At 38.9% G+C, this 26,984-nt stretch overlaps 1 protein-coding gene and 1 long non-coding RNA gene across 4 annotated transcripts in view; one reads left to right on the top strand and one right to left on the bottom strand.

Annotated features, from left to right (window-relative positions):
- Positions 1–23,109, top strand: part of OTOGL (otogelin like) — a 101,815-nt gene extending 78,706 nt beyond the window's left edge. The window contains exons 43-58 of the mRNA XM_037388300.1: positions 873–1,087; positions 2,936–3,077; positions 3,416–3,601; positions 4,086–4,298; positions 5,184–5,288; positions 5,580–5,687; positions 6,057–6,158; positions 7,416–7,520; positions 7,608–7,648; positions 8,641–8,704; positions 9,676–9,854; positions 10,184–10,288; positions 10,941–11,060; positions 13,001–13,046; positions 17,154–17,233; positions 19,827–23,109. Coding sequence (XP_037244197.1) covers positions 873–1,087; positions 2,936–3,077; positions 3,416–3,601; positions 4,086–4,298; positions 5,184–5,288; positions 5,580–5,687; positions 6,057–6,158; positions 7,416–7,520; positions 7,608–7,648; positions 8,641–8,704; positions 9,676–9,854; positions 10,184–10,288; positions 10,941–11,060; positions 13,001–13,046; positions 17,154–17,233; positions 19,827–20,027 — 2,012 coding nt within the window. The 3' untranslated portion in view covers positions 20,028–23,109. The remainder of the gene's footprint in view (positions 1–872; positions 1,088–2,935; positions 3,078–3,415; positions 3,602–4,085; positions 4,299–5,183; positions 5,289–5,579; positions 5,688–6,056; positions 6,159–7,415; positions 7,521–7,607; positions 7,649–8,640; positions 8,705–9,675; positions 9,855–10,183; positions 10,289–10,940; positions 11,061–13,000; positions 13,047–17,153; positions 17,234–19,826) is intronic.
- Positions 23,110–23,790: 681 nt separating this feature from the next.
- On the bottom strand, positions 23,791–26,449 carry LOC119148814. 3 transcript variants are annotated; one of them, XR_005104495.1, is made up of 4 exons: positions 26,173–26,345; positions 25,442–25,696; positions 24,724–24,921; positions 23,791–24,355 (listed from the first exon to the last, which is right to left on the bottom strand). It is a non-coding gene; the product is annotated as an uncharacterized LOC119148814 (long non-coding RNA). The 3 variants fall into 3 exon arrangements; XR_005104494.1 differs by lacking the exon at positions 26,173–26,345 and adding an exon at positions 26,410–26,449 and having other exon boundaries at positions 24,724–25,696; XR_005104493.1 differs by having other exon boundaries at positions 24,724–25,696.
- Between the last annotated feature and the right edge of the window lie 535 nt (positions 26,450–26,984).

Genomic DNA, 26,984 nt, shown 5'->3' with positions numbered 1-26,984 from the left:
TGCTGTCTGAGAGAATAACAGCCCGTCATGCCAAGCTAGCCCAGTTCTAACAAGGGACCCTAGAGATTATCAGGAAGTAGGGCTGGAAGCGTGAAAGCAAGAACTTAGGGTGTGGTTAGCAGTGTGGAAGGAAAGTTTAAAAAGGATATAGGAATTTTGGCTGATCAGTCCCTAGGATGTAAAACAGTATTATGAGGATTACAATTTTGCCATTAATGATTTTTTATGTGCTTATAGGAAGTATATGTTTTCATTGATTAATTAACTGAATACATACAATAATGATTTCAGGTAGCCAATGGATGTCAGGGGTTTGGGTGGGTCATTTTTTTGCAGTGGTTTTGTATTAAGAAATTAAGTAAGAAAAATATTTTCTCTAGAGGAAGCATTTTGTTCATCAAAAGATTCCTTTCATAACTTCTTGCATTTAGAATGTTCAATCAAGTTTCAGTACAGTGTCAAATTGTAAGTGACACGCAGAATATTTGAAAGCTGTGTACTTTTACTCACATAGAACTGATCGCTGTTCAGTAGAATGAGATCAGAATCTGGTGCCATGTCAATGAGTTTGCTACACTCAGCAGCACGTTTTGGTAGCAGTTCTTCTCAAAAGTTAATTAGTTGTGGGGAAAGTTATCATTATTTGTATCGTATGATCTGCTTGTTTTGCTAAGCCATTGAGCTGACAACTTAAATCACAAGTAGAAAACTGGAACTACAGTGGACATACTGCTCCCTTCATTTATAAATTCAGTTGGCTAATTCTCACAGGTGAGCCTGATTAAGCTTGCCTTATCAAGTGCACTTTTCTTTCCCCAAGGAAATAATGGGGCATGTTTGTTTGTGCTTTGAATATGATGCTCTGTCTCCAGGGGTGTGTAATGGAGACCCTACTGATGACCTGAAAATGCAAAACAAGACAATAATTACAAATATGGAGGAAATCGAACTGTTCATTAAGAGCTGGGAAATTGAGAAATCACTTGATGTAACAACCAGGAGGCCAGTAAGAAACTGTACTGAAGATAACTGCACATACTGTATGGAACTGTTAAACAGAAGCATTTTCATCCCTTGTCACAAGAAAGTGAGTACAAAGATCAGAGAAATTCCAAGGGCAAATTACATAAAAGGTGCATAGTTAAGAAAAGAGTAAGATATATGTGCACATTTGTAATGTTTTCTTATTTCCATGAGTTTACAGCTGGATGGGTTGCTGTAATACGTCTGTCATGTTGGCTTCTAATACTTTTGTAATATTGTCCATTATAAAAACACATATATATGGATGTCTGTGCTATTGTGCTGTTTCTTAAATTATTTAGCAGGCAAAGCTCAAAGGAGAGACACCAAATCACCATCTCAACACCAACACATTCCAGAAATTATTTTTATGCTTGACGTTGGTCACTAGAACGGAAAGCCTCATGCTTCTGCTGCCTACAACAGCAACACATGCAGTCTGAGACTGATTGGACTAAAGAAATTTCCAGTGAAACAAATGTTGATGTAGTCATTATTATGTTAACAATTTGGTAGCGTTTCTTACAGAAATCATTATAATCTGTTTCTGGACACCGTACTTTCTAATGGGGATATAGCTGTAGCATGCAGACTACCACTAGAGGTGGGCAGTGCAGCCCAGGTGCTTCCTGGAATGGGAAATGAGGAAGCCCCAAATCTCTTGAGGTCTGACTTACTTTTCCCACTAAATTAAAAATCAGAAGGATTAATTGCTCAAGTGGCCCTTTCTTTCTCAGAGATAGATGTGTCCAGACACCTTGGTTTGTGTTGTGTTACTCTCTGGTTTTCATGACAGACAAATGCTGTTAAAGGTACTGCAGGCAGCTGAGCCCCTTCCTTCAAACTCCCAAGACCTCTCTTCACTCTCCCCAGGTAGAAAAAAAAATGGAGGGAGTTCTTCTGAAAGGAAGGGGTTAAAGAAGTTTTTTTTAAAAAAAAGATTAATAGATATTTGCCACAGAAACTTAATGGGAGGGAGCAGTGGTAAACAGTTTGGAATCAAGAAGGGGGAGAGAGTAGCACCAGTGGGTAGAAGGATGCTTTTCATTACTGTTTTAACAGATCTCATTTAAAAATAGTTAAAAGGAATCTGAATAGTCAGAATTCCTCTTCATATATATTCTCAGGAAGACTCTCAGCCTCAGACACAATGCAATTGCATCTTTTCCTGGTTTTTAGCAAAACCTGGCATAGCATCAAAATTGCCAAGAATCTGGTTAATCCATTATGAAATTTGTTTTCTTTCATATACATTAGATAGTGGCAGAGCCAGATTAGATGGAGTGTATTGTGCGCTTCACAGGCATGAAGCAACTGTACAAGGATAACAACAGAGTCATCTGTGTAATGAACTTTATGGCAGAAATGAGTGACATCTTGAAGATTTGCTGAAATCACAGGGAGAGCTGGGCTGCAGCACAGTAGGGAACAGGCAGAATGAAACAAAATCTGACTTTTCCACCGTGTTACAGCCTTATGCAAACAAAACCAGAAACAGATAGGTTGCATCAACTGCATTTAGACCCAGTAATGTAGGCTATCAGGTCCTACAGACACAGAAACAGAGCACTTGCTAATAATTTGTTCACAACAGGAATTTATGGAAGGTATAGAAGCAGTGTTTAGCTGAGATTGTTGACTTTTAGCTGACAGGGCTATAATGCAAAAGTTCTTGCAAGTACTGTGACATCTCATTAGGACTGTGTTCTGTGCCTACTAATGAGCATAAAAAGTTCTGGCAGTTTAATTTTGTGGAACGAATATTCTGAACGAAATGGTATTCTTTACTTTAGACACTGCTTGTGATCTTCTTCCCTTCCAGCTGTATTATTGTGATTAATGTGTATTAATGATTTATTTTAATTACAGAAAACTCTTCTACTGTTAATTCTCAATTACAATACGTTCCTAGGTGTCACCACAGGAGTTTTGTGAGAAGATGTGGATCAACAGTACTTTTTTTTGGAATTACGAGTGTGATGCTCTTTCTGCATATGTGGCTTTATGCAACAAGTTCAACATCTGCATTAAATGGAGGACACCTGATTACTGTTGTAAGCAAATAGCTATGTTTTATACCCCAGTGTGGCATTACACTGCTGCAGTATTTAGCAATGAGTTAAAAATATATTTATTTCTATTGTTATTTTAAGTACCACCTTGTTCTATCACATTATTAGTAAATCAGGGAACAAAATCCTAAGATGTATTGTTTTAGTCAAAGTTCTGTGAATCAGTTTTAATCTTGATTGAATGAGTTGCTTACCTAAAGTACTGTTAAAAATATAAATGCATGCTTTCTGTGATACACTCACTTGTTCTTACCTGTTTATCCAATTGAATGCTGCAAGAATAACAGCAGCATTCAATGTCCTATTTTTATGACTTGCAGCACTGAGTTGTCCTGAGGGCAAGGAATACCAGCCTTGTGTGCAACCCTGTGAAGCCAAGACGTGCTTGAATAAATGGTTTTATGAAGATTCTCCCTGTTTCTATCTAAGGGAAGACTGTGTGTGTAAAAATGGCACTATTCTCCATAGAACAGACTCTGGCCTCTGTATACCAGAAGAAAAATGTAGTAAGTGCAGCAGGACAGTGTGGTTTGCAGATGTGCTAATATTAACTGCAGCTCAGTGTAAGCGATGTTTAAGTTCTGTATCAGCCCTCAGTAAGTGTCAATCTTGTACAGCTCTCTTCAGCAGAGCCTAGTTTATCTCAAGCTGCCACAGTGTGTGCTTTCAGTTCACTTGGATTCAAGACCCAGTGCCAACGCATTCCTGTTGGGGAAAAATTACAATAATTCTTTCATAGCTCTCAGGCTTTCTTTCCTGGAGTACTCAGGAAAGAATAGCATGGGCAGGTTCTTTCCATTGCGCTTAGTATTTATTTTCACTCATGGCAAAGCATTTGTTCATTTGGAGTTTATAAGGTCATCATCTTTTCTTGATTCCTTGATCATAATGCTCCACAGCGGTCTTATGCAATTATTTTACGGACTTCATAGTTGCTTGCAGGAAATCTGCACTCTGTTTGTTGAAGGGACGTAATGATTTTTCTCTTAGCGTGTACAGATAACAAAGGACAACCCCGCTCTGCTGGGGAGATCTGGAATGGGTCCATGAGAAGCTGTTGCATGTACAACTGTTTAGAAAATGGAAGCATTGTTGCTGTAGAACCTGAATGCAACGAGGATCCACCCCCACTCTGTGAAAGAGAAGGGGAAGTTATCGTCCATGTCATTGAAGAGAGCGCTTGCTGCCCAAAGAAAATTTGCGGTACGTACCACACTTGTTTTCAGTAACAGATGTATAAGGCAAGCGCTTGACATTCACTGACAGATGACAAACTTTAGACAGGGTTCAAGGTAACATTTTTCAGAAGTAATTTTTAGGTACTTGTGGCTGGTTGAGACACCAAAGCAGGCTTCTTTTCTTTGTAAGAACTGACTCACTGAAATAATTTTATTAATGAAACAAAACTTCTGTTAAAAATGAATTTTTAAGCTCTTGGGTGGAATTTCAAAAGAAATTGATAGATATGTGATGACAGAAGTACTTGGTAATTGGGGCAGTCATCCGAGCCTGTTCACTTTTCTTATTAGTGTTTTGGTGTCAAGAGCAGTATCCTCTGACCTACTGCTGTTACACAGAAGCAATATTCTGTAAACTCATCACTGAATACTAATATTCTGTCTAGCCATGGTTGTTAAAGAAAGGAATAAATTTATTTCTCCTAAAATGTTGAGCAAAAGACGCTTATCTCTTCATAACATCTTCAAGGAAAACAACAACAAATGGTCCAGCTGATACACTGCTTTTGCTCATTAGTTAAGATACCTGTAACAAACACTGTACTGTCAATTTGTCTAGGGAATATTATCACTGCGACATCTTAGCTGGCTTCATGTGTAGGAAGCAGAGCAAGTAAATACCTACTTTACGAGGGATATAACTGTACTTGCACAGTGCCACATGAATAGAGCTACACCAGCCCTGGGTTGAGCTTGGGGGTCTACATGATGGTATGGTGTACACTTTAACTGACTTGGGCTGCTCTTGGTTTATGGTGCTCTGTACTAGATGGTATAAATATCTTGAGCTATAGGACTTGCACTTGTATCTTTCAAATATGTCCAAAACTGATTGTTTTTTATCCCACAGAATGTAACATGTCATTGTGTGATGCCATTATTCCAACATGCAAACCCAATGAAAAATTAGTGGTAGGCTACCACCCCCTATCCTGCTGTCCACAGTACCGATGTGGTAAGGGAAATACAAAAATACAGTTACTGGGACTATTTCCACACTTGTACTACGTATTGTAAGAAAATTTGCCTTACAGGTTGTTTTGATTGTTAACAGAATGCGACATTGTAAATAGCGCCAAGCCACAATTTCCGATATATTTTTGTGTTTGTGTTTTGTGTCACTTTTGATTTACAGTCAATTTGTGGTATTTAGTATTACTAAGTAGATGTAGAATGTATTTTCTTTATCTTTTTGGTATTGTTTCTGCGACTCTTTTTAAAATAGTGTTTATTTCATATCCTATAGAATGTGATCCTTCAGTTTGTTTCAATGCTTCCCAGCTGGACTGCAGAGAAGATCAATTTATTGTTGAAGCAAAACAGGAAGATCCCTGTTGTTTCTCTTATCTCTGTGGTAAGAAGCCTCTGTTATCTTCATGGATAACTAAGGAATAGTTAAGTGTTTACAAAAACAGTCTGTAGTTCTAAAACTAATAACAAGCCAGGAATTTTTGGACAGGACAGTGGGACTTCACACAGGTCAGGCTGACTTTAGCATGAATTATTCTTGGGGTTTGGGATCTTTTATTTCCAACATACCTTTGAACATCATACTTGATCTTTGTTATGTTTTTGTATTTGAATGTCAGATCATAAAAGCTGTTACTGTTACCCAAGTACCAAACATAATATGACTTGTTATATAGTCTGTTAAATAGAATTCATGTGCTAACTTCTTAGTATGTAAAACTTTGTAAATATCTGATATTTTTTTTAAATCTAGTTTGTGAATCCTGTATTGAGCCTGTTCCCTTGTGTAATGAAGGGGAAATTCTCACTGTGGATCTTAATACCATACATTACTGTTGTCCTCATTACTACTGCAGTAAGTGTAACTGTTGTCAGCTCAGTATCTTACCAAATTTAGTAACAATGACGGACTCTGTGTGTGTGGAGATTGGTTTGATTCAACATTTGGGGTGAGCTCTAGACAAAGATTAAGACATGAAAAAGAGGGTGTCTGCATTTGAGATAGGTTCAAAGTTCTTGGTGTACTCAGTGGTGGTGTAACCAACCCAGTCAATGAAGTCTGGAGAGGTTATTTAGTACATCAAACAGCATATAGCTACTTTCAGGGTGATCTCTGCACCAATACATTAATGTGGAACTGAATCCCATCCTTGGAGTATAAATACATAATTTTTCATATATTAAAACACCTGTAATAAAACAGCCTCCATGTTGTTGTTCCTCTGTTGTACCATTCATTAGTGTTTCGGCATTTTCTTTGCACTTTTAGCTTTTAAGGGAAGGAGTAGGGCAAGGGTTTAAAATACTGCTAGGCTGACTACCATTTGAACCATGAGCAGCCAGAAAAACACTGGCAGTGTAATGTCTCTTTGGTAGCTTTGTAAAGCACAGAAATTGTGCTTTATGTTCTGAAGTAATGTCTACAGGTGTAACTGCTTAATTTAGATTAACTCTTGTCTTATTGCAGTCTTTGGGTAATTTTAATCAATTAAATTGTCTTCCAGTAAGTTTGGATCTTAGTGATCTTTACTTCAGGTGGTTCCATATTTTTGTCCTTTCCTTTTCCTAGTACCTGCACTCAGGTGAAAGTTTCTGCAAAGGTGTTTGGCACCTGTTTTTCCAAATTTTGGCAGGTAGAAAGTTAGATCTTCATACGTGGTCTTCTTTCAGAGTCCCAGTAAGCCACCTCCAATAAGACAGGCAGGTATTTTCTTATTAGAATCAATCCAGGGGGGCAGTTGCTCTCTGTTGTACAGAAATATGCTTTACAGCACATTTTTAGCTGGGAGAAAAAAACCTACATTCTCCAGAAGCTGTGATTTTAGTTGTCTTTGATACTGGTTATCAGCTTGAGTGACTCTGAAGTAGAAACAATATTAAATCATTCCTGTGTGATGTTTTTTGAAAATCTAAACATGCTCTAAGGCAATTAAAGCACTTTTGAAAATACTAATTTTTTTAAGTTCCAAATAAAATTCAAATGCTTAAGCAACACAATTATAATTATTTAAAATGTCATTATTTTTAAAGTAGTTTATCAAGAGAAATATAAGCTGGAAAATTCAAAGGAAATGTGATTGAATTCTTATAAGTGTCTTTTCCCCCCTTTTAGTTTGCGATGAAAATCTTTGTTCTGAGCCTCCTATGAACTGCACAGATGACATGACGCTTGTGAAGGAAAAAATACCTGGGCATTGTTGTCCAGAATGGCACTGTGGTAATTATTGCTTTACTCCTTAGCCACTGCTGTTAACAAAAGCTTAACAACCAGCTGACTAACAGAGTTTTCTTGTTCTCTTCTCAGAATGTAGCTGTGAAAACACTACTACGCTGACCTGTAAATTGGTAAGCACTGTCCTTTAGAGATATTTATTAATGGTGTTCAACTCTCTTACCCTCTCCCTTTCCATTCCTTGTTTCAATTAGTTGTGAAGGGTGATGAGGCTGAATAGGGACAGGCTGGGACTACCTCCCCAGTCCCCAGCTCAAGCATGTAACTCCATCAGGTGTCTGCACAGTGTTGTCAGCTATTCCTTGGGGAAATTTCACTTTGTGTGTTGTAAGATGCCAAAAGAAGAAAACCAACTGTAATACTATTCTGTTCAATGTTGACTCGAAACAATATGCTGGAAGGTTTTCCATGTAAATAATTCCCAATTGTTTTTAATAAGTAATGAGGAATGAGCTTTATGATCATACATATCATCTGGAGAAATGTGTTATTTTGTTAATAATTTATGCTTTTGATTAAAATTATTTAATATTATTGAATTTAGCTGATACGAGAAGTCATAAATATTTTGCTCTTCACATACTTTCTTATAATAGGGACAGCAATCTGGAAAATGATTATGAGTGAATGTTCAGGGTCCCATTACTACCACAGTGACAGGGATATTTTCCCTATCAAATGCCTGTAGCTTGTCCTTCTCTTCCCTTTATATAAAGACTCCATAATGTAAAGCCTAAACAGGTGTTGCAAGTTTGAATAGCTTTCACCTGTCTTTTGGAAGAAAGTTCGTAGAAGACAGTCTTTTGCTAATATGTTTATTATTTCAATAACTTTGTATCTCAGGAAAAATTGCTGGTTAGGGACTCTGCTATTCATATGCATTCCTAGAGGAAATTAAGTACTTTGCTCCTCTTTAAAGAGATAAATACATTTAATAACTCTGAACGTGCTACTGTTTCTTGAGTACATTGCAATTTTTGTCTTTTATGAAAGCAGGGGTGGAAGTGATTAAAGTAATATTTTACATTTTTAGAGAAAAAATGTCTATTTAGTACTCATTTAATTGTGCATGACTTTGCAAACTCTTTTATCTTTTTATACTCAGGGAGAAGTTAAAAAAATAGATAGCAGTGTTTCCAGTGCTTGTGGATGCACTCACTACATTTGCGGTAACTTTTCTATATTCCTAGTTGTTTTATTTTATTTTTTAGTAAAATGTGCATGCAGAGAAAGTAGAAATATGACCATGATAACCTTCTCAAATGTAAACACCCTTTAATCTTGTTTTTATGGGTGTCCATCTAGTTATGCAATTATGCTCTCATTTCTCAATAGGATGCTTTGCCTCTAACCCATTTTGTGTCTGTTCTGGAGGGGTGTAGGAGTGTTGTAAAACTGCCCGTGCTTTCAGAGGCAGGTATGGCCTTTCTGGTGGAAGTCAGGCAGGAAACAGGTTGTTAACCTTAGCTGAGTGTGAGTGGTGTGACTGCTATTAGTCCACTGTTGACCACAAACAAGACAACATCTCACACCAAAGCAAAAGATCTGTCCAGCCAGCATGAGGGTAGGTGCCCAGTCTTAAGATTAAACCTCTGCTGCCTTCCATCACTCAGCTACCCTGTGTAGGCTGGATTTCAGCTATGCTGTGCACGGGGGTGCCTGAGATATGCTGCTATTCTGACTGCAGCCCAGGCTAGACTGCCTCTGGGAGCAAAGAACACAGAGTACAGCTTGAGCATATTACTGCCCCACAGGTAATTTTGTAGGCATACTAGTTTAATTGACAGAAAGGCTACATTTTGTGATGTGCAGAATAATTCGTATAGTGTACTTAGCTCAATGTTATATTATTAGCTCAATATTATATATAAATAAGAAAAACAGTATTTTTTTTTTTCCTTCCATAGCAGGAACATTATCAATTTTAGGCAGTTTTCCATTTTCTAGCATTTTCTTAAGATGAGTTATACCTCCTCCCCCCTTGTTTGGTAGTTAAAACCACAAACCAATCAAGTCTAGAAGTTAAAATACTTTTGCAGAGCATAGGACTTTGCCCTACTTTTGTCTTCACAGTGATTCTGTTAATTTGCCTGGGGGCTTTTTTTCCCCTTCTGGTAACATTTATTTCTTTTGGTGTTAGAGAAAGATGATGTGTGCATCTTCCAAGAGGTCACAGTACTGAATCCTGGACAGTCAGTGATTCAGTATTTGGATGGAGACCTTTGTTACACTGTGCAGTGTTTGCAAGAAAAAGATCAGAACACAGGATACAATGCCATGCATTTCACAATGGTGAACTGTTCCCAGCAATGTGAAGCTGTGAGTATTCCTAAAATATAGGAACAATGCAATTTGTGAGCACAACTACACAATCAGGATAAAAGTCAAAGCAAAGACTTTTGCTAGTCCTGTTTGCTCAGCCAGAACCTGAGAACTTAACAATGATGATGTGTATTTTCTGTCCCCAGGATTATTTTCAGAGGCAATTTCTAGCAGCATACATAAACATATCCATCCATTCATCCATCTATATATTGTTTCTCTTGGTATTTTTAGTTCCAGAAAACAATGAATTTTCATATACTGTATGTTTAAAAAATACTTTTTTGCTTCCCCCCCCCTTTTTTTTTCCTTTTCTTTCTTTCCAGCATCAAATATATATTCCTTCCTCCAGTCACTATACTTGTTGTGGTACCTGTCAAAACGTGTCCTGTTCTTTTCATACTGAGAATGGAACACTAATTGTGTATGAGGTAAGTGCCTCTAGACAGAGCTAGAGAATAACTATAATGATACAATAAACATGTGTCTGACAGTCACTTCTTTATTAGCTCATGCTGTGAGTCTTGCTTCATATGATAGGAAAAAGTGTGTTTATTTAAAGACCTGCCATTTCACACTAGGTGAATACCTTCTTTAATTTTCTCTCTTGTACTCTTTTCCACAAAGAAATGCAAATGTCAGCATTTACTTAAGGCTGGATATGCTCCAAGTGCAGGGTAGGGTTCAAATTGTAACTCTAAGTCATAGACTGTCAATTAGCTGCATTGGGAGCTTCTGATTCCACATCAGGACTCCTGTGTCCCCCTCTTCCCAAGGCTACTCTTCTCATTCTGGTTTCAACAGAAAGGAAGTGTGCAAACCGAAGTACAGCGGTTCAGGATCCCGATGATGTGTTTCAGCATCCACATACAAGGAAATTCAGATATGGCCACAACTTGGTTCATACCTCCCATTGCTTTTGGAGCAAAAGAAACTATCAGACTTTTTTTCTGGCACAGAGCGTCTTCATTCTGCACTAGGACACCCATAGTGTGAGGGCACCACTTTTACAGACACTCAAGGTTGGAGATAAAGCTGAAATGTTTTATATTTCCTGACAGTGGCTTTGGTTTATATATTCAGGAAGGAAGCACCTGGAGCTCCAACTGCACTAACTACAAGTGCACAAAGACTGCTGCGGGGGCTATCATACTGGGATCAAGTGTTGTCTGTCCCCCTTTTAATGACACGGAGTGTACCAAGGTTTGTACTTTGGGTACTTTGGGTGAGGTAAGTGACAATAACTGATCTGGAGTTTGGCTTACACTTGGCAACGCATGCATACCTCATGCACTTTATTTAAACTAAAGAAGTGGTAAGTAAAAAAAGTAAACGAGCAATTCAGTCTTGTTTTCTGTGTTCCTGTTTGCTTTTTGACTGACAAAATATTTGTGAGAAGTGTGAAAGTTTGTTTTGGGTCTTAATGATGACTGCTTTTAAAATATTGTGGAATTGGAATCATGCTTGTCATACCATTATATAAAGTGCTAACCACTATGTCTTATTTCTGTTTGGAATAACACTTTGCCAAGTTCATAGTACACATTCACTAAATAAATTGGATGAAGAAATTCAGAAATGCTGCATATAAAAGTGGGCTATATTAAGAATTCCCTAAGTTGTGCAAAGATCAGAAAGATGACAGAGTGTATATAAACTTTATTATCTCTTAAACTAGATTTTGTATAACATACCATAAAATATCTGTCACACCTGAAAGGGTATCTACCTACTTCATATATCTAAAAATGTAAATTTGGCATACTTATATAAACTGGTTTGAAGAATGTGGATGTTTTACATACATTACGTGTTTGTTTACAATTTAATTTCTAATTTAATACCTCTCTAACTTTGTAATATTTCTTATCATTCTTGCACTTGCAGTATACCATATATTTAATATAAGCTACAAGTAATAACAAAGCAAATATACATGTAGAGAGGCTAAGTACCATTGCTGGCTTGACTACAGATTATAAATTTAGCATAATTTATAGGACTTTAGCATAAGTCCTACTTATCCATTCCACTTGTTTAAAAAAGTCCTTATTTTTTCCAATCCTGAAGAAAGCATTTTATCTGAAATTAATGCCTCTTCTACTTTTACTCTATGCTAGAGTTTCTTGCCTGGAATCCTTTTGTCACTACCTATTAGGATCTTTTCTAAGTAATAATGGTTACAATTTTAAAGAATGGAGCCCTAAAATTAACTTCCTGAATCAATCTGACCTGTTTTTCAGAGGTGCTGACCATAGACTTGAACCAGTAGCCAAGGAAAAAGCTCTTCTGACAGGCAGCTCAAGCTAATTTAGGAATATGGATTTAAAGTGCTGAGTTTAAGTGCTTATTTAAAAAATTCTTGAACAACTTATTCAGTAATTTTTCTGTAATGGGATAAAAAATGCATGCTAGAATGGGAAGATGGAAGCTTAAAAATGTCTTTTGTCTGTACTGTAAGAGTGCTATTTCAGTTCAGTTGTCTGCTTGATATGCAGTTCTAAGTTATGCACTAAAATTGTGGGTGCCTGTTTCTTGCTTGCACCCATTCTGACAGCCTCTCCCCCCACCCCTCTCTCTTTTATATGGCCATTTTCTTCACATCCATACATTTCTAGCTAACAGAAATCAAAACCCAAAGACTATAATTGAGGAAAAGAATTGAGCACACCAATGGTTCTGAAATTCTGCAGTTAATGTTCTCTTTCAAAAGTGTGTATACATACATATCTATATTTAATGTTGTAAAGCGCTACTTATTAGGTATTAATTTTCTCCTTGACATACTATCAGTGTAAATCCTTTCACATCATCAGCAAAGTTGCACATATGAATTTTTTAAACTATCCTCATCATGGGGAAACAGATGGTAGTGGATGATATGAAAAGATGCTTATAGAAACTAAGTGGTTTATTCAAAGGAGACTAGATGAGTTCAGATAAGCAGTGATAAGTCAACATCAAAGACTAAAGAACTTGTGAACCAAACCTTCAGCTGATACATAACTGTGTAATTCTCTTGATTTCAGTGATAATGGTTTTGTATTAGTTGGACATCTTTAAAACATGGAATTTCTTGAGATATAATTCATCTTTGCATTGGGCACAGTCTTTTTTGATATATTCTTCTTTTATTTTCCTAGAATGGAGGAATTGTGCAGATGTATAATGATGGCTGCTGCAAGACCTGTAAGTGAGAAGGCTGCAATATGTGCTAGTTTGGCTTTGATTTTGGAGGGCTTGGTTTTTAACCTCAGTTGCTGTGACATAAAGAAGGAAAAAGCATGCAGTCCCCCATAAATCACATAAAATTTTTATAGTTACCTAACCACTCCTATTAAAAGGTCTTGCTTAATTTTGGCTGCTGACTTGGTGATTTTTAACATTATTGTTCTGGAGTATAACCAAATCTCTTCAAACATGCCCCGTGGAAGATGAAAAGTTATCTCGATTAAAATAATGAAAACATTCTCTTTATTGCTAAGCTGACTCTAAAATATTGCCTGTATGATTTTCACCATAAAAGATAAGGATTTTCCCCCCTGAAATTGATTCCGAATTTGATGACTTTTGAAATACAAATTTGAATGACTTTTGAAATACAGCTCCAAACTTACCAATCTATTTTGTATCACTAGTATACTAGTATGCATTTTCTAGGGCCAAAATACTGGAATAATTTTTTTTAAAATATATCCCAAATGAGGAAAAGTTATAGTAATAGTGATGTTAGCAACCCTTATAGAAAATTGACTTTTTAATATCTAGGAATACATTCACATTTTCTGAGTGTGTAACTGTAAAATATGATGAATTGTGATGCAAGCTTACTATAAAGGTTTCATAATTTATGCAATTTTAAAAGCCTTTTGAGAAAAAGCTGACTTTATCTGCAGTTTTGACTGGGAAAGGTTTATTATCAAAATATGTAATTATGCATACATAAAAATAAAACATTGTTGTGTAGAATACCACTTATTGAATGCCACAGAAAATCCTCCCCTTTTTTTTGGCCTTTTTTGTGTCCGACATTAGAGTTCAAATATATAAACAAATTAGTCTTTGGAACTTTTTTAGACCAACCTTAACAATATTGAATAGGAAGTCACAGAGTTATAACCATATATTGCACAGTTATTAAATAAAATTCAGAAGTGCAATGTATTGTAAATGATTTGGTGACATAAGAGGAAATTTTAATATTTATCAAATATGGAACAATACTCAAATTTCCAACTTATGCAAAGCTTTGAAAGTGAACCACAAGTATTGTTGTTCTATTGTATCCAAAACATAGAAAATAAAAGCTGTCCTAATACAAGATAATTTTTTTTTAATGAGAACCAGCATAGAAAAGTAACACACCAGAATTGTGCTAAAATCTCACTAACTAGTCAATATTCCTTCTCTAATGAGATAAGCTATATTGAAAAATATTTAACTACCCCACCTCCCCAAATTAGGTTGACTTTATTTAGAAAATTAGTCTAAAGAACTAATGGCTACTGGTTTTCTGTTGACCAGGAAGATTTGTAATTTTGGCCATATTCTGTGGCCTCAGGAAAGGCATCGTTATACTTCAGAAATACTTGCTGAGGTGGCTGCTAAAAACCCAGAAATAATTCATAGAATTATATGCTATTTTATTTCTATTTTCATTTTGTTTTATTTTTAACTAAAAGCATGTGCCCTTGTGGTGAAGCAGTTAAAAAGTACTTACAAATAGAGCTTGCAACACCTTGGGGTTTTAATGGGAACAAATAATCTTTCTGAAAGAGCTTGATTCAATGCATGCAAAGTGAGTGCATATATTTAATTCTTACCTTGCCATAGAGAGAATGATTGCAAAAGTTTGGTTTACAAGGAAGCATCATTCTAGTTTTGTGTTAACCAGGAAAGTAACAAATCTTAGGCCATCTTTAGTGAGACTTGAAGCAGCTGCAGTTTCTAAATTTGAAAGACTAACAGGAAAGCTCATAATGTTTTGCTAAAAGAAAAATTGCAGTTGGCAGTGTAAGAATTAATGAAATGTCATTTATATAAAAATGTTTTTATTTCATGAGAAACTTATATTCCTAATGATTCTGCCAGGTTCTGGATTGGGTCTATTGCCCTTTGCCATTAGTCCAGTAGTGTCTACTGATAGTATTAATTGTGAACCAGGTATTACTTTTAATAATGTATTTTCTTTTTTTAATAATAGTGTAAGCACTGCTTGATATATGTGTATAGTGGTCATCAGCGTTAAATGTTATCATGCAGTTAACGGTGCCAGGCCTGATACTGAGAGATGCTGATCCCCTCTTGGCCTCCCAAATCAGCGGTTTGCTAAAGCCTGGTTAGGGTTCACTGCTCAGCACCTTTCAGGATTAGGTTCATCCATTTATGGTACATGCTGCTGATGGTCCTTCCTTCGGTTCATTTCTGAAATTGGTTTTAATACATGAACTTACTGTACAGAATAGTTGTAATACAATATGTTACTTTAAAAAATATCATCATCCTGAATACTGTTACCAAGAGATTCTAAATCTGATCCCAGGTCTCTGAATTTAATGACTGAACTGTTTTGCCTTGAATAGAGCAAGAGCGTGCATTACTGCCTGGTCTCACCTCTGCAGATACAGATTTATGTTGTATTTCTTTGTCACAAATAACATGTTTAACAAAGTCATGAAAATGTTGGGGGAGAAAAAACATACAATTACAATCCTGAGTTACTAAATACTCTTTACATCAGAAATTACAGAATGTTACAGAACTGTTGTATTAAGATCATAATTCTTTGTTTTTAAGGATAGGTAAATCACAGAAACTCCTTACACAAATAAGGAGTGAATAAAAAAAGCATACCTGATACCGAATGCAGACCACCTTGACAGTTGAAGGTGGGAGAGAAAAAAGTATAGCACCAGAAGTTTCATTAGATACCAGCACCTTATACGCTGAAATGTCATATGCCTCTCTCTGTGACTTGTACAAGTACACAGATTGCATTGCCTACACATATTCATGCTGGCAAGTGCTTTCTGCTAGAAACATCACAGGACTTCTTTCTATTAAATGTTGCTGAGGAAGGAAAACCAAGATGCTGCAGGCTAGCTAAACGCTTCCATTGTATGGTGATCTGCTAGCTCAGTAACAGAATCTTGTTTGATCCTGCAATGTGCAGTTTAAAATCTGGCTGTGCTCTGCAGCCAGCCTAATTTTTAAATACTCACTGGAGCTGTGGTTGCAGAATAACTTGGTTACTCAGAGCTCATTTCTCTTATAAAAGTGCTCACAAGCTTCTGGGGAACAGAAAAGTTGTTCTTTTTGTGTACACCCAACTATGAATGCATGTGCTGAAGGTGGAGAAACTCATCTGAATAGTGCTTATTATTTTATATGCTATATGTCCAGAATGGTTGTGTAGCAAAACTAATATATTATTTTGATGGGTAGTGAAACAGGACATCTAAATAACTGCTGTCACACAGATAGTAATAACAGTCTGGTATGGAGTGCAGCATGAAAGATTCTACTTTTAATTGTTTTGGTATTACATTATGATTTTTATTATGTTAAAAATGGGTTTGCACTGTACAGCTTTATTTTTCAAATAAAGGAAAAAAACTATCAATACCTCACAGAATGTACTTAAAAATGCAATATTTCCCCAGTCCCAGATGCGTATGCTGACTCAGTGCTACATGTTTCAGTTCTGGTGGTAAAAACTGCACCATATTTAGGAAATATATGCATCTCTGTCTTTCAAAGCTTCCCTGAATGACATCTTTCTCCAAAAATATACTGAAATTACATAGTTCTATTTAAATATTATGGTTGTAATCACATTCACAGCTTTACCTTCTGGAATGTTAAATTCTGAAAATTCTAAAATACAGAATCAAAATCTATTTACATTCAATATTGCTATTAAAACATAATTAATTCTAATAGTATTCAAAATTACTTGAGACATCTTTTGTTTAATTGCTTATAATTGTCTTGTCTTATTAAATTTAAATGTAATATAAATTCATGTATTTTAATGTTTATAAACTGTATAGCTTAATGGGCCACTTGATACCTCCTATGTGCCAGCTATAAAATTGGTAATTCTCCACAGGAAGTATTTATTAATATATGAGATTTTCTTCACTAAAAATTATTTCATTATGGAATAGTTTCAGTGTGTACATTCATAAAAACAAAGTATAATTATTAAAATTATTTTAATAGTTTCACTTTTTTAGTAGCAAATACAGTACAAAAAGTGTGTTGATTCAGTATGCATTTTCTGTATTTTATCAGGCAAAAAGGAAGAAAGAATTTGCCAGAAAATGACAATCAGGACTACCATAAGAAAAAAAGACTGTATAAGTCAAAGCCCGGTAAGCATAAAAGACCTGTGTTTAATGCTGGGCATACGGCATACAGAATCAAGTATTAAGAAGTAAGTGGGTTACAGCTATCAACAAGCAACAAAAAAATCTGCTATCTTCTGAAAAGCAGACCTTTGACCCTAGGAATGTTATCCTACTCATAAATGCAGTTAAATTACCTCTTCCTATGGCTGAAAGACTGAGCACTCCTACCCGGAAAAACATCCGGCTTCAAATGAAAAGTACACAGCATAATTGCTTGTAACTAACAAAGGCATTGAACCCTTCACTACTGAAATAATATTCCACTCCAAAAGAGGAGCAGAAATGCTTCCACTTAGGATGTGATGGAAACACTGCTGCTTTTGTCTTTGAAGACCTTTACTCTCTGGGTGTCTTCTCCTCCACATAACATATGTCTTCGTATCATAAATTCATTATCCCATTTATTTATGGGTCTGCTTAAGACATCCTATTTCTTGGCTTCAGTGTAGCCCCATCTAAAAAACCCAGGACACGTCCAAGCAGCAAATGTGCTTCTCATGTAGCGCTTAATGGAGAAGCAATCATCACTGTCTCAAGAATTCCAAAAGGCCTCTGGTAAGATTCTGTCAAAGAACCTGAACAGTCATAAGGGAAGAGGCAAAATATCATGACACATTGAAAGATGAGCAGGTTAATTTCCATCCTGACAGAAGGTCAACCGTGACATGCCAAAAGTTTAATAGTGGGAATAAGAGTGTGTGGTGTATTTCTTCAGTTTTAGAGGAAGACTGTGTAACGAGCAAGTATAAACATGAGGATGAAATTACAGTTATTTGCCATAGTTAAGAGCAGAGAAGACTGTGGAGAGCTTCATAGTAACTTCAACAACCTAGGTTACAGGACAGCAATATGACAAAATAAAGACAGGTATTAACTAAAGCAAAGAATATTAAAATGGAAGATTTAGTAAAACCTCACAGGTTTTAAAGCTAGCTGAAAAGGACCTTGCTCTGGCATCCAGTTCTGTGAAAACCTCTGGTAAATGCTTTCCTGCAGACAGAAATGCTTAAGAGTTATGACGTTCAGGGAATAGAACAGGGAGTGGAAACAAACTCATTCTAGTGTCTCTTTCAAGCCAGTGGTGCAATACTATCGAGGGTGCTCTGTGCAGTTATGGTCCCTCTGTGTTGCTGCAGAACTAGAGAGGGTTCAGAGAGAAGCAACAAGAATCGTGGCCTGGTCATTCCATGAATGGCACAACAAATGAAGCTTTCCTTTTTATGACTTTCTATTGTAGATTCTTCATTTTTTTTCTTCCCTCTCTACCCATCTTCCAAAAAGACCTCCCCCCATCCCACCTCCATCTATATTATGATCCCCTTTCCCCGGTATCTTCTTGTTCTCCATGTCTTTGATGGCTGCCCACCCTTCCCACAGTCCAGATTCCCTTACCCTTCACTCAGAAGTACCTCCAGGTTTTCATGTTTTCAGAATCTCTATTCATACCCTTGGCTCCCCTTCCTTTCCTCTCCAGGTCCCCCTCTGCAAGACCCCTGGCACTCTGTTTCAGTCACGTGATTTTGACCCATCAAATGGCAGTATCTGCTATGGCTGGTTTGCAATTACTGAAGTGTTCTTTGGCCATATTAATGGTGTCAAATATTGGATAGGGCTGAGTAGGATTACATTTAATTAATCAACAAGTGAGATTATTAGTGCTTAGGCCAAGGTCTTTGTTTTCCTCTGTCAAGTTTCAGGAAAGCTGGAAGAGTAACCTTTTGGTTTAGCTTGTTTGGAATTTTTTGGAATTGTTTGGAACAGCCCATTCAGAAGGGAGTGGATCAAAGCATCTTTCATATGCCTTGCTTGCACAAGAAACCAGATTTAAACTATCACAAAAAGAACTAGATCTAGTAGGCTGTTCTCTGTTTCCTAGCACTTCAACTCTGCTTATGTTTTAATTATAAATTATCAAATTCTTTTCTGTCAGAGTATCAGCTAAGATGACTCTTCACATGATGTGATAGTGAGAGAAAGCTTTGCTCTGCTGAAGTCTAGAGCACAAATAATTGCATAGCCAGTCTCTGCCACTGCTGGTTTGTCAGTGCATCTACTTTTCGGGTATATTTGTTAGTGATAACACAGCTAATATTGGTGTGCCCTTAGTCACAAGGAGTATGAATAAAAGAGGAAAATGCTTTTGCACTGATATGCTTTTCCTCTTAAACATTCAAGAAGAAGGAGAGACTTTCCTTCATTTTACTTAGAAGAATTTAACTTTTCAGCAGTGAACATGAAAAGGACAAGAATTTAGCTATGCTGTTTTGAAGTTACTCGTTTGTAAACTAGGGGTTCTATTTTGGTATCCACAGCACAACTTCTTGCTCAATGTTAAGACAGAATACATGATTAAACAACCAAAAGAAAAGTTTAATTAAAAATATTATTAAATATTTGTCTACACTTGGAATAAATGAATTTTAGCAGATATAATGGTTTTTAAGACCAGAGTCCTTTTCAAATGTAAAAATTAGTTCTAATCAGAAAGAACTTTGAAATGCAATATCTTTATAACAAAATTTGAGATGTCTAATTTCAGTTTTTATTTTACTCATAGATAAATGTGGCTTCTTGTGATGGAAAATGCCCGTCTGCAACAATCTTCAATGTCAATATTGATAGCCATTTAAGATTCTGTAAATGTTGTCGAGAAAATGGAACACGTAATCTAACCGTGCCACTACGCTGCTCAGGAAATGGCACTGAAATTATGTATGTCATTCAAGAGCCTATAGACTGCTCATGCCAATGGAACTGAACATTACTGTGGGTACAATTTAATCTGAAGAATTAAAATGAGTTTCCTTTCACCAGACTATTTTCTGACCTTGGATGGCTATAGTACTCTGTGGGGTGGGGAGTGGGGGAGAAAATGTCCTCAATTATGCTTTATAACGTAACTTTTCACAAATTGAGTAGAGATGATGTTGTTCATTGTTCTTCAGATTTTCTTTGTAAACATTGGCATGTCCAGAAAGAAAAGTATAAATCCTTTGAACAAGGTATAATTTAGCCATCATTTATTTCTACTCAGTTGCTTTCTGATGAACAGTTGAAAGCTGGTTAATGTCTGTGTTTCCAGTGTTTTTTAAAATTTTGAATTGTGGCTACCTATCAAAGTTCAGAATTTCTCAGTGGTTCTTTTCCTTTTACTTAGAAACTTCCAGCTGAGAACCACCACTTGTCCCATGTCTAAATGGGAAAGAAGCATTGAGAATGACTGAATTAATTTATTAAAAAAATAGTGGGTTCAACTGAAACATTTTTTTACCTTGCTGGAAGCTCTATCTTTTGTCCATTAAGCTAATGTCAATGACTAAACTCTGCTTACACTGTAAGTCACTGAAAAACACAATTATGGTCTGTAAGTACCTGCAGTAAATCTCCAGAGTATATAATAGAATCATAACAATATCTTTAAGCCTTAGACATTTCATTTTTATATATACTATAAAGATGAAGCATGACTAGGCAAAGGCTGAAGAGTTCAAGCTTTTGTGCCTTTATTAAGAATATCTAAAAGCTGATTCTCATATGAAGGATTCTATTTTATACCCATTTTTCTATTTCCACAAATAAGAAATTGTCCATCTACTAGCTGTAGAATAAGATTCTATGTATATATGTATTTATTAAAAACACCCATCCTGGTATCCTACTGCACATTTCAACTATTCATAATGGGTTTATTCCTCTGTTTTCCAGTTTGAAGATTTGTGTTCAGTGTATTTTTGTAAAACACATTAAAATTATTCAGATTTTTTAAAAATATTGACATTTGGAACAAGTGACTGAATTTAGGATTTGTAATTTTTGAGTCCAGGAGAAAAAAATCCAGATAAAATACGTTTTGAAGAGCTTCGGTGAGCTACTCATCTTCAATCAAGCTGTGACTATCCATGATTCAGCACCTTAAGCTGAATATACCCTCCCTTTTATTAAGCATACTACATAACCTTATATTAAAAATAAGAATACAATTTTAGGCTTGTTTTTAGAAGATTGCTTTATAAACCTTCTGAATGTAACTGGTTTAAATAATGGCAGTATTTTCCTTATAACGGAAATTGTTTCAGAATTAAGATTATCTAAAAGTCAGAAAACATTTTGACAAGCAGTTTTTATTTGAAGCTGTCATCATTTAATTACAAAAAGGTCAGATTATCACATTGGTTTATACAATGAAAAATACACAATACAAAAGTTAGAAAAAACCTTAAAATCCAAAGCAATTTTGCTACTTTGTATGACAAATCTTTAACGTTTGCTGTACTCCGTTTGATGGCTTATAAAGAAAAATACCATATACAGCAAATTCCGTCTTTAGTAACAAGACTTATCTACTTATCCATATCCTTAAAAATAGTGACTTGGTTTAAAAATTAAAGAACAATTCATTGTATTATCAGCAAAATATTAAACCATTCTAAAGAAATAGTGATCACTTAGCGATCAAAATAAAGTGTTGTTTTGAGAAAGCGTATGCTTTATTTGCATGTTTTTATTATTAGTATGGTAGACATTTCAAGTTGTGTTATATACTAGGGTCTAGAACCTATATATTCCGATATTGCTGTCAGCATTTGTATACAGAAACTTTTCATGCAGGCCAGAAATGTAAATTAAATCAGTCATAGCCATAAAGTTTGTGTACTTGTACAGCAAATTAAAAGGACAACTTTTAAAAGAATAATATATCCCTAACTTTTGATTTATTAACATAGAGATAGAAATCCTATATTTGCATCAAGAAAGTTTGGTCTGAAACTTAGTGAATTTAGCATTTGATAAATCACTTAAGGAAGCTCCTACAAGATTTTTTTTTCCATATAATGACCAAACACTTGACATGCTTTGATTGAACAGCTGTGCTTTTTATAAGCAATGTGCTTTTCTAAGATTTAGAACTGTATTTGTAATTAAAGAGAAATTAATAAACATTATTTTGCAGAATGAGAATAAATCAGTGTTGATGCAGTTAATTTACCTGTGCCACTGAAGATGAACAATAATGCAAAATCTTAGACAAACCCGGGAATTATAAAAGCAGTTATGCCTAACTCCATGATAACCTGTAATAGGAAAAATGGTATTAAAGGATCTTTTTCCCCACTCACTCGATTTGGTATTTTCAAGTGCAACAATCAGTAGGAACTTTGTCAGGATCCTCCCTGAACCCTACAGAAAAATCTTAAGTCTTCAGTGGGGCTGGATATGGTCTAAGATTGCCTTTCATTTTACAGTTAAACTCCAAATTCAGGCTGCTTTGGCCTGGTCAGAAAGTGAAGACCTATTAAAACTTGTGAACCATTTTCTGGACAGCCACCCCCTCCCTGCCTCACCTCCACGAAGGTGACACTGCTGTAACGTGGTATGTTATGGCCAAATTATTTAAGCAGCCAGTCATTTCTTGTGCTGGGCCCAGGCCTGGGCATTGAGACCAAAGCTGTTCAGGTGTCCATCCTGCCTAGCAGAACAGTGACAATCTGCTTGATTCCCTTCTGTTCACAGCCAAGAAAAGATGATGCAGTATTACTGCTAGATTGCAACACTACCAAAATCGTTCCTGGTTTGTACTGAAGTACAACTCTAAGTCATAAGACGTAACACGCACAAAAAGCTGAGGAGAGGTTTATATATAGCCAAGGACCACTAACTCCAACTTGTAACTAACTGATAAATCAACTGAAATATATTTATCAGGTATGCATTAACACACACAAAGTAAAGGTAGCAAGATGATAGTTTAGGCTTAAAGGTGAAGTCAGTGGAGCCTTCCCTGGAGAAAGGCTCTTTCCTCTAACCAGCTTGTCCCATTTGTCAGCCTACCAGGATTTAAAGATTGGGCAGCAAATTCAAAAACAGATAAGCCAGCATTGTAGCCAATTACTATTATTTAATGCAATGAATACTGCAAGCAATTTAATCTAACACAGTCTGATTAGACCTGTCGCTATCTCAACCCTTCAGTGCCCCACAGTGGGTGCCAAAAAATAGACTGTCATGGTTTAACCCCAGCCAGCAACCAAACACCACCCAGCCACTTGCTCACCCCCACACACCCCGCCCCCCCATCTAGAGGGGTGGGGAGGAGAATCAGAAAGGAATGTAAAAATCGAGGGTTGAGATAAGAAAAAAAGTTAAACAGAATAAAGAGATAAGAACAACAGTAATAACAACAAAACAACAATTAGGATGGAAAGGTGGGGAGAAAAGGGTAAAATCCAAAGGAAGGGAAAAGGAAAGAAAAAACCACCAAGTGATGCACAGTGCAACTGCTCACCACCTGCAAACAGATGCCCAGCCAGTCCCCAAGTAACAATCCCCCCCCCCAGGTAACCCTACAAGTTTCTATGCCAAACATGATGTCCCATGGTATGGAATACCTCTTTGGCTGGTTCAGGTCACCTGTCTTGGCTATGTCCCCTCCTAGTGTCCTGTGCCCCCCCAGCCCCCTGGTTAGCAAGGCCCAAGAAACCGACAAGTCCTTGACTTACAACTAAAAACATCAGTGCGGTTATCAGCATTGTTCTTGCATCATAGCCAAACCACAGCACTCCACTAGCTCCTAAGAAAATTAACTCCATCCCAGCTGAAACCAGGACAGTCAGCCTCCTAGGATTTGAAGATGCAAACAAATTCAAGTTTTGCCAGAAGAGCCGATCGATTTCTAGTAGGAAAAGCCTATTGACTCAGTAGCTCTACTCCTGAAATGCAGCCATGAGTCCTTGATGCAATTTCAGAAAGACTAGGCAAAGATTTGCCTCGCAAAAGTACCGAGTATAACAGGAGCTTGTCTCACCTGCCAGTGTAATAGATTGGCATCCTATACACTCTTCAAGAGTTTATTGTGTTTAAAACACTCTGAATTCAGCCATCCCTTGTTCCCATGAACCTCATAGTCTTTCCATCACTGTATGCCTGCTATGAGAGCATCCATCCAAGAAAGGCAGAGTAGCATCTTACTGTGTCTCTCTGCTTCTGGAGTCCCACAATTGGTAGCTTTATCCAAACGTTGTTTAAACAGATTGTGCTCTACATCCAGCTGCTGCTCTCCCACTACGTCCATGGGATCGACGCTCAAATCTGAAAGCAGCAACCAAGGAAAGCAGTCAGTGAACACACATTTGTTATGGCCTGTGGCAAGCGCTAAGGAAGTGAAAAGACAGAATCTTCCAGCCAGCAGGATAACAACGTGCCAAACTGGGACAGCGTGTATGGCTGGGGCCAAGTGACCTACAGGGAATAAAACACATGTCGACAGCATGCTAAATGGCCCTCCCAGGTAGGGGTTTGGTTTGGTGTCCAAGGACTGTTTCCAACTTCCAAGAAAGCGTTACCCTGAAAGGTAGTCGCACTTAAGGCAAAAAGCCAAAGCCAAACCCCTCAAAGCCCAGCACCATTTCCAGGAACACAGGAGTTAAGCCTAAAATTGGTTGAAAGCTGCTTCCCACCTCTTCCCCTGCCACCTCTCCCCCTTCAACATCAGCACATTTCCTTGTGATCCCTTTTCACAAAGAAGACAGGTCTGTGGTCTTGCTCAGCACCGAAGCACCACCAATGCACTTGCTGGCTACGTGCTCTCTTAGAAGGCTGACAGCTTCTCCGCACACCACAGCTGAAGCTTCCAGTCTCTGTGGCCTTCCCACACCCTGTTAAATGTGAGGAAGACAAAGACTGAGAACATCTCTGGGGATCAGAAGGAAGTCGAGATGCACTACATTTAGAGCCCAATGTGTTACCCAAAGGAATTACTACAACAGAACAAGAGGCAGGAACGATCGGTAAACAGGTGGATAACATGCACAGCAGTAACACCCAGTCAGACTTGCAGTCACTTCATCCCGCAATTTTGTTTTGAGTTTATTTAAAAGGTAATCGGATTATTAACGCTCACTCTGCTTTTAAAACTTCTGAAGAAAGGCTAACATGTGGCATTGGCATTACAGTCAGAACTCAGGTACCAAAATCATGGCAAAGCTGTGTCTTGCCAAGTGACTTCCAAAGCAGGCTCTGAAGCCTTTCAACAAGACAGTCAAATCTGGAGTCCCAAGGGAACTCTGTGCCAGCTCTGTGAGTACAACTGAGCTCTCTGACGAAGTACAACACCACACAGAAACGTAAGTAGGTTTTAACCTCAGGCTCATTTACAATCTAGAAGAATAATACTACCTGACTGGATGCACTAGTTTAAGTGCCCAGCAGGCCTGGCCACGTAACTACGAGGGACCACCAATTCCTCCCCAGCTGTTGCCCAAGCAGCAGCGCAACACTCTGGGGCGGTGGGCACACGGAGCCTCGTGGGCCCTCGGCGAGTACAAAAGTTATCCCTCCGCAGTCAGCAGTCTGGCTCACAAGCACAAGGCATACGTGATTGATCTTCACTTTAGCTCCCCTTGATGAGTCAACGTACAATTCCAGACGAACCTAGGTACAAAGGGAAAACAGAGCGCCCCGTTTCACTCTGAAGCAAACCAGGCGGCCTCTTCCCCTCGGCTGCCCTGGCTCAGGAGCTGACTGCCAAGACACAGGATCAGCGAGACACCTGAGCTGCTGCCTCCCAGCCCTCCCCGGCAGCTAAGCGCTGGCCGTCTGCAATACTTCAGCAATCGGGGGGGCGGATTCCGCCGCCGGCTTTCCTTTCTTTCCCTCGCCCGCTCGCAGGGGCGGGAAGGGGCTTCCGAGCCACCCCCCTGCGTCCGCGTTACAGCAGGCCCCAAGGCAGCCTCTGCGGCCGGCGGCCCCAGCTGCCACGGCCCCGGCCAGCGGCTGGCGGACACACGAAGCCCCGCGCAGAGCTGCGGCGGCTGCCCGGGCAGCCCGGAGGCGGCGGGGGGCCGACACCCCCCCGGGCCCCGCCGCCAGAAGGGAGCAACGGGGGCCGCCCCGGCGCCGCTCCTCACCTCCTCGCCGAGGTAGCTGCGCAGCTCCGAGAAAAAAAAAAAAAAGCAGCACCGTGAGGAGCCCGCTGGCCACCGTCACTGCCGGGGAGACGAGAACAGCCGGCAGCCCCGCCGGTCCCGGCCGCCCGCCTCAGCCCGCCCGCTGCCGCCACCAGGCGCTCCCTGCCGCGGCCGGCCGCTGCCCCACGGCGAGGCCCGGGCTCGCCTTCAGCCGCCCGCCCTCAGCCGCCCGCTCACCCAGCGCCGCAGCACGCCTTGGCCCGAGCGTCTCCCGGGGAAATAAATAAACCCAAACCCCGCCGCCGGCCCCGCCCACGCCCGCCGGCCCCGCCCACGCCCGCCGGCCCCGCCCCGCCGGTCAGCGCGGCCCGAAGCCGGCCGAGGGGGCGGCCGAGGAGGGGCTGGGGCTGCCGTTCCGCGCCGGGGCGGGCAGGGGCTCGGTGCCGCCGCGGGCTCCCCTGAGCCTGCCAGCCCCCGGGCCTCTGCAGGGGCCGCCCGCGGGGTGCGGGCTGGGCCGAGAGCGGCTGCCTGGGGGGGCTCGGTACCGAGGCGAAGCTGCTGGCCGAGAGCAGCTGCCGCTCGGTGTCACAGCCTCCGCGTCCCTCCACTGACTCCGCCCTGCAAAGGGCTGCACTCGCTTACAGTCGCCCTGCTAAGAACAACCGAGCTGCTCTTCCGACCGGCTGTCACAGCAACGGAGCGGAAAGCAAATCTTCGCGGGAGGGTACCCGCTGCCGGGGTGCACGGGGGGGGAGGGAGGGAGGCAGGCGGAGGAAAGACCCCGCTCCCTTGCCCCACCTTCCAGCCCTGCC

This window comes from Falco rusticolus, chromosome 5 (assembly GCF_015220075.1).
Source record: "Falco rusticolus isolate bFalRus1 chromosome 5, bFalRus1.pri, whole genome shotgun sequence".
NCBI classification, from domain to species: domain Eukaryota; kingdom Metazoa; phylum Chordata; class Aves; order Falconiformes; family Falconidae; genus Falco; species Falco rusticolus.
Note: the sequence above shows the minus strand (reverse complement) of the source record. Positions and strands in the feature narration are given on the sequence as shown.